The following is a 7,500-nucleotide window of genomic DNA, read 5'->3' as shown; positions in this document are numbered from 1 at the left end:
AGTCTACCTTCGACTGCCAACTACCGAGTAGTAGAGAGAGAGCAACAGCAGCAGCAGGACACGCTCACCATCGCCCGAGACACGCCACCATATCCCCCATTTGCATGTTGCGGAGTCCCCTCCACGAGACGCTCTCACACGTGATCTGTCGCCCCTTTTCCTACCTTTTCCATTCGCTAATGGGGGGAGGGGGAGGAAGGAGAGCGCAAGAGCTCCAGCGCCCTTCGCCATGCAAGCATGTGCATAGTGTAAGAAGCACAGACACATGTACGTGTCTGCTGCACACGCTCTCTCCCCTCGTCGCACGGTTGAAGAAGCAGTTCCTTTCAACTAGTCGCATGTCTCTTGATCGCTCACCCTCAGGCAGCAAAAGACCACCGTGCCGGGTAGCGCAGGCATAGTCCAGAGCTGTGTGCCAAGCCGGACACGCGCGGCGACAGCCTGGTCGAACTGCTGTTGCCAGCCGCGTCGCCAGCAGCGAGGTTGTAGTACACAAACAGGTGCGACACGTACGAGTGCGATAAAATGCGACGCAGCTCCGCAGCAGAGACCGTCTGATCGTAGCAGTCCGTGACGACAGGCCCGTGGCCGAACGTGGCTGCCGCGCTGCTGCTGCCGCCACCACCTCCACGAGGCCAGCCCTCGTCTCTTTTGCGGCTCGGTGAACCGTCACTGCCACGCCCACCCACAACGCCGTGCGGCATCGCATAGTGGCGCTCGTACAGGTACTCGAGCGACTGCGAATTCAACAGGTAGCACAGCTGTGGCAGCACCTCGATCACAAACTCGAAGGTGTACGTCTCGCCAGGGTAAAGCTCCACCGGCGGCCGCTCCTCGCCCACCACAACCGGCGTTATCGTCACAAGCTTTGTGAGAAGGTCGATGGTGCGCATGCTCGACAGATTCGCACCCGGCCGCATCTCACCCCATAGCGAGCTCGCCGTGATGTGAGGCTCACCGTGCTCTTCACCAGCAAAGTCACAGCCCGTCATAGCGGCATCAAGCAGCACGCACGACGAGTGCAGGTCGAAGGAGGTACTGTACAGCTGCGCCACGCTGGAAGTCACGTTTGTCAGGGACAAATTCAGCACAAGGCGGTCGTTGCTCAGTGGCGACGTTGAGGAGACACACAGAAACGGCTCCATTAACTGCACCGGTATCACACCACTCCCTAGCACCAGCGCCGATGCCGCCGCCGCCTCCACCTGCGTCTGGCCCACACTACGCGCCAGCACCGACCTCAAAATGAACGGCTGGTCACCAGCCTCCGCGGACGCCGTGGCTGCACCACCGCCATCAGCCGCACACAACGGCAGCAGCACCACCATCGCCAGCGCGGTGTCCACCCCATGCAGGGACGCCACCTCAAAGTCGGGAAGCGCTAGCTCAATTGTGTACCTGCTTTCCAAAAAGTGCGGGAGAGCACCGCCAGTGAAGCCGACCGCCACGCCTTCGCCAGCGGTGCTCGCCTCCGCCGGCAGCCGCCGCGGCGACCCCTCGTCCGCCGCCACTGTCGACACACTCCCAATCACCTCGCAGCGGACGCCAGCGCTGGAGCGCCAGTACGCATCACCGTGGCCCCCACTCGCGCTGCGGCTGTTGTTCGCAAGTGATGGCGATGCAGTCACCGTGGTCATTGGCAGCGAGTGCAACGCCGTCGAGAGGAACAAGGAAGCGGGCATGGACAACTCCGTCATGGTCGATCCGTGCAACGGCGTTGAGCCGCTCTTCTTCGCTGCCGCGTCGCTCGAAGACCACCTGTAGCGGTGACTAGACCAAAAGCGTGGTGTCCCGCAGACAAACACGCTGCCGGTACACCTTGTCCACTCCTCCGAGGCCGACGACGGCATTGGCGGCGAGCTCGCCTGCTCCGGAGAAGACGCCTTTTCGCTTTCTAACCTCGTCGATGAATCGGTCTTGTAAAGGAGGAACGGCACCACCTGCACGGCGCCGAACAGGTGCGACCAGGCTGCCTCTAGCGAGTGGATACCAACCATGGAGAGAAATCTTTTTGTCGCCTGCTCCTTCGACGCATCCTTTGCCATGTTGTCGTACGTGACAGTGAGGCGGAAAGTTAGGAGTTGGCGCGACACAACCTTCATCTTCTCTGACGGCGCGAAAGGTGATCTGGCCGGGTCCTCCTCCGCGGCGGTGACCGGGCCGAAGGTCACTTTCACAATGCTATGGAGGAGATTCATTTGAGCACGTTAGACGCGCATTCGGGTGCTATTTGTGCCACCCCTACGTGCACACGCTACAACGCACGTCGGCCAACACTCCGCTGTCGAGGAAGACAAAAATGCTACAAGAGTGGCGCGAGCCCCCTGAATAATGGGTAGCTGCCGTGTGCAAGGGCGAAGCCCCCTGTTGCTTGCAGAACTCAGTGATCAACAGGGAAAGAAAGAGAGGAGAGGCTACGTCATGGGAGCTGGAGTTTCCTGTGTTATCGCGGCATTCGAAGCACCGTCGAACAGGGAGCATAAGCGGAACGCTGCGAGCTCACCACCACCACTCCCCTCCACACGCAGTCGCTCAACGCACCGTATCTGAATCTTGGTGGCCCTTCGTCGTATCCTAACAGCAACAACAAAAAAGTTGTGTGGCGACTTCCTTTATCTCTGCTGTGTTGTTGTCGTTGTATCTAGCATGAAGAAGAAGAGTACCACTAGGGCAAAGGTAAAAGAAACCACGACAAGATTGCGGCACGTAGAGGCACACTCTAGGAGAAGCCGCGGAAAAGAAGAGAAAAACAGTCTATTTGTGCACGACCACCCATGGGAATGCATCGATCACAATCGCCCCGGAGGTGCTGCTTCACCACCGACAACTATCACCCGCAGCCAAAACTACATATGCCCTGTCTCATAAGAAGCACGCGCCGCCGTCTCCTACCAGGGGTAGAACAAGAGAAAAAGGACCTCAGCGCTATCTCGAAGGAAGGCACACATGCGTACAGCCTTTTAGTCCACCTCACCAGTCGTGAAGAGGACGCGCCGAGCGCTCTCTAAGATGTCTGTGGCGGCGTTGTGCCTCTTCTGGAACTCCTCTTCTTGAGTGGCGGCTTCTTGGCACAGCCTCTGCAGATCCTCAAGCGTGACATATGTCTCACTACCATCGGAAGCTGTCTCTGAGAACGGAATAAACCGCAGCGAACGTTGAGCTGGCTCATCAATTGATATATCTTCCATTGCAGTTTCAGAGCTGCTCTGCACGTTGCTCGATTTCCCTGGCAGCGTTAGAGGCGCACATGCGCCGTTCGTGCAGTCCTGCAAAACACTCTCACTGCCGGGTAGAGTAGCCGAGGAAAGCTGTGGCTCTTCCGTCCGCTGTGCCTGGGAGCGTTGCTGACACCCTTCGCTCGCTGCAGAGCCCTCTGCACTTGTCCTGCTAGCGTCTTCTCTCGGACGCTTACGCTCCGACGATAGCGCTAGAGCTCGCGAGATGCTCGATCTGTACTCTTCGTTGTAGCCCTGCCGCACACTGGGCTTGTCGGGGAAGGGAGTTGCAGCTGGGGCAGAATAGATCTTGTGTGCGAGGGAGGCGCTCTCTACACCATCACCTGCTATCGTCGGTGTCTCTATGTTCCGGCTTGCAGGCGGGGTCGGATGCTCTAGTTCGTACTCCTTCACGAGAATCTTGCCGCGGAAGGTGACGTAGCTGTTGCCGGCCTCGGCCCGCGCATCTCGCCGAGCGATGTAGTGCCGCCCACTGTGCAAGACGTCCGATGGAGAGTCAAAAGCTACTGCGCGCGGCTGAACGTTTCCGTGCGCGTCGCACTCGAGAACGCTGCTGATGTTGAACTCCTCGGCCAAATCGCGGAGCGTCACGCTCGATTGATGATACACAGGGACAAAGGTGCGGCTGCCTTCCTCGCGAAGAAACAGTGTCGTGCCAGTGGGTGGGACAGGTGTTTGCATAACGCTGCTATTGTTGCCATTGTCTGATGCAGCCGAGTCCATCACCAGCCGCATCGCAGATGCCGTGGGCGCGCTCATCACACTTCCACACCGCAAAGGAAGGAGGTCGATTGTGTGGATGGTACGCCAACAGCAAAAAGCGGATGCCTTGACAGAGGCAATGCACAGGGACCGAGAGTGCGCCCTTAGTGCGCACGGACGCTGCCTTGCACACACAAGAACAAGAAATATGCACAAGGGTAGAGGGAGAGAAAGAGATGAAGGAACGGAGGACCCATGCAGCACGACATCTATGTAGCTACTGTAGGTAAGACCGGGATGAGTGCTATCCACCACTAGCCGCGCATTGAGAAAGAAGCTGCTACTGGCAGTCATGCCTCTATTTTCAAGAAAGATGAGCGAGAGAGTCGAGATTACCATGCTGTTTGATTTTTCGTTTCGTTCGAAGCAGGTAAAAGGCAAATCAGCTCAGACCCTAAGAGGAAAATGCAAGACGCTTTTGCAGCGACGTCATCTGCTCCCTCTTGCAAGGAGTTCTACGTGCTCCGAGTGGATGTTGCGTGCCTCGCTTTGTCCGTTGTCAGCGGCTCCAATAACTTTTGGAACACCGTATGCTTCGTGAAAGTAGAAGATCACAGCGTCACTTTTGATCTGAGGAAGTGCTGGCGCACCAAGTGTGTGCGCAGTTAGACAACGTACTGGAGTACCGGAGGAAGTACCCAAACGTGTGCGCGAGGTCATCATTGAAGCTGTCGAAACGAAAGGAAGGCTGCAAAAAAAAAAAAAAGAGCAAAGCAACGTAGAAGAAATTGTGGCTGAACTGCGAGTTTAGCATCCCCTAAAGCACCAAAATAATAATTGTCTCCATTCTACTCAGTGCACGTGGCAGGGTTGGGTAAAGTCGGATTCGTGAATCAGTGACTGCAGAGAGCATTGCGCACGACGATCCTACTCAGGGAAATACTGGTACAGCTCTTTTCCTTTTCATGTCTTTTTTTTTTCTGTAGCACTGAGGTTCTACAATACACGTGATGGGAATAACAGCTGAGAGAGAAAGCAATGAGACAAGGAAAGATTCATAAGGGGTAGTTCAGTAGGTGCTAAACCAAAGTACCGAAGAAGTAAAGAGCAGCAGGCTCGTATACGCTTTTCATGAGCGTTTTTCGTGAAATTCACTCGAGAGACACGTGAGAAACAAACATATACGATACCTTCAGTGCCGATGTGCGCGTGTACAGCGCCGAATATTTTCAACGAGGGGTGAGGAGTGCCCAGAAAGCACCACTCTGCCTGCTGTAAAACACTGTCAAGCAACGCAGCATGACCACATTTCTCATATTGCCACACAAGGGCAACAGAGCTGATGCAGCTACGAGCGTGCGGACTCCATCAATTTGGCCGCGATGCAGTGCGTCATCCATGACTTGCGGGCCCACTCGCGCACGGCATCCTCTTCGGCAATCAGCCGGCCGCTTTCGTCCTTCTTGAGACAGTCGCGAACATCACGCCACATCTGCGTCTCCTGCATATGTCCTGTTTCCTCGGGAACCTGGACATTTGTCACGGTTTGCTCAACGGTGACGTCCGTACTTGGATCAGGTCCGGAAAACGTGGGCTTCACAATCTTAAAGCACGCCGCTCCGGCATCAGTGAGCGGGCTCGTCAGCTGCTCGGCAACAATGCGTCCTTTCGTCCCCGAAACAATAAAGCTTTGCTGGAGTGAGCTCAAGAAGCTGCAGTAGAAGTATGCGTAGATGCTTGTGTCCGGCTTGGCACCAGGGAAAGTGAGCTCTCCTTTGAAGGAGGTAACAGCACCGTTCGGCAGTTCCTCGAGAATACGACCGGCAACAGTGGTGGGCATGGTAAAGTCGACCATGTGTAGAAAGGAGCGGATGCCATACCAGCCAATGTCACCGAGCGCGCCGAGCGGCTCTAGATTTGGGTTGCAGCGGATATCACTCTGCAGCCTCTCCGGCGAGGCGCGAAAAGAAAAGATAAACGTCATGCGACGAATGTCGCCGATCTCGGGGAGGAGCTCGACCACTTTCTTAACGTACGGTCCGTGAGAGAACATCGTTCCATCCATGTATAGCAGGCCCTTCGCGCTGAGTGCTTCAATCCATGACTGCAGCTGCGCCGGCGTAGAAGCTGGGGGCTTCTCGCCAACAACGTGCTTATTGTTCTCAGCGCACTTCATCACCCACTCGTGCCTGGTGGTGACAGGAATGGACATGTACACAACGTCAACGTTAGAGCTACCGACAACCTCGTCGTAGGTGGCCGCTGCAGCCTTGCGTTCTTCGCTGATATGAAGGCTCTCGGTGCACTCATCAATGAATTTCTGCGCCACCTTCACGGATCGACTGCCTACGAGTGTGACCTGCATGTTTCCAGCCGCTTCGATGGCCGCCCACACCTTGTGCGCGATCGTTGAGGCTCCGAGGAACCCAACTCGGATGGTATCTGAGGACATGATTTCCGGACTGTGTTCGCATGTATGCTTGCATGGAGGAATTTTTTGGTGGTTTACTTGCTCGATGACCGGCACCGAGATGACAGACTCTGCCAGCAGAAGTAGAAAAGGGGACTTTTTTACAGTGCGTTCATCATGTGCCAGACAACATGAGCTCAAAACCACAAGACCCGGGCAGCCACACAGGCACATCCCGCGGTGCGAAGCAGCCCTAGACACAAGCGCCACAGCCAAGCGCCGACTCAGTCACGTGAGAGCACGGCCCATGCCTCAAACTCTGCCCACCCACCTTGCAGATAACCTCGCAGTGGCTGCCATCATGCAAGTCGCCACCTCCTGCGTCCTTAGGGGTGGCACTCAGCCTCCCCACCACACTGATAAGCCGTGTGAGCGACAGGGGTTGGAATACGTTCGAGTCACGCTGAACTTCTGCCTATCACAGGAATGACCCAAGCGTGTTCACTGCTGCAGGTCGCTCCCACGCAACGCCATCCAGGACCGGACCGCCTGCATCGGCAGCGATACATCACTCTGACCTCGCTATGCCATAGGTGCTTGAGCCTGCTGCCGTCAGGAGTTCCTCAGCATCGGCACAATAGGGGAGGGGAGGGCTGCCCGGCTTCCCCACACACTCACAACTGGACGCTGAAGCCGCGCTCTGCGGTGTCCCGTGCCTTCAGAGGGCAGAAAAGGGGAGACAAAAAAGATGCAGTGAATAATGTGGGCGACTTCGGAGAACCGGCAGGCGAAAGTCGCGATGAAAGGTGCTGACGGCACAACGGTGAACTGTGTGCTATGCTCGGGCTTCAGCTATTCAGGAGGTGGCTAGCATTTCTGCGCGTTAAAGATGAGGAAAAGCGGAGCTACGATCAAAAATAGGCTTCTCGGTTCTCGAGAAAACGATTGCCCGACGCCGTGTTGCTGGTGCCGCCTCGCTTCGAGTTGTTGGCTTCGTGGGGCTGTCTTCTGGGTTTTCCGTTGTCCGGTGCTGCGCCGTTGCTGGCTTTTCCTTTCGTGTTCGCCGCTGGCTGCCCGGTGGGCCCCTCCGTGGGGGGGGGGCCTTCGCGGCCCCCGCCCTTCGCCCCGGGCAGCCGCCGGCAGGCCAGTGCG

General features: G+C 56.7%; 3 protein-coding genes across 3 annotated transcripts; all 3 read right to left on the bottom strand.

Annotated features, from left to right (window-relative positions):
* Nucleotides 1-359: 359 nt before the first annotated feature.
* On the bottom strand, nt 360-2,198 carry LDBPK_230650 (hypothetical protein; the record flags this gene model as incomplete). Its single annotated transcript, XM_003860918.1, has 1 exon — nt 360-2,198. The coding sequence occupies one exon, from the start codon at nt 2,196-2,198 to the stop codon at nt 360-362; it is 1,839 nt and encodes a 612-aa protein (XP_003860966.1).
* A 762-nt stretch (nt 2,199-2,960) lies between these two features.
* LDBPK_230640 (hypothetical protein, conserved) lies at nt 2,961-4,337 on the bottom strand (the record flags this gene model as incomplete). The annotated part of the gene is made up of 1 exon (XM_003860917.1): nt 2,961-4,337. The coding sequence occupies one exon, from the start codon at nt 4,335-4,337 to the stop codon at nt 2,961-2,963; it is 1,377 nt and encodes a 458-aa protein (XP_003860965.1).
* A 949-nt stretch (nt 4,338-5,286) lies between these two features.
* LDBPK_230630 (oxidoreductase-like protein) lies at nt 5,287-6,582 on the bottom strand (the record flags this gene model as incomplete). The annotated part of the gene is made up of 1 exon (XM_003860916.1): nt 5,287-6,582. One exon carries the CDS (start codon nt 6,580-6,582, stop codon nt 5,287-5,289), a length of 1,296 nt encoding a protein of 431 aa, XP_003860964.1.
* Between the last annotated feature and the right edge of the window lie 918 nt (nt 6,583-7,500).

Source organism: Leishmania donovani, chromosome 23, assembly GCF_000227135.1.
Source record: "Leishmania donovani BPK282A1 complete genome, chromosome 23".
Taxonomy (NCBI): Eukaryota; Euglenozoa; class Kinetoplastea; order Trypanosomatida; family Trypanosomatidae; genus Leishmania; species Leishmania donovani.
Note: the sequence above shows the minus strand (reverse complement) of the source record. Positions and strands in the feature narration are given on the sequence as shown.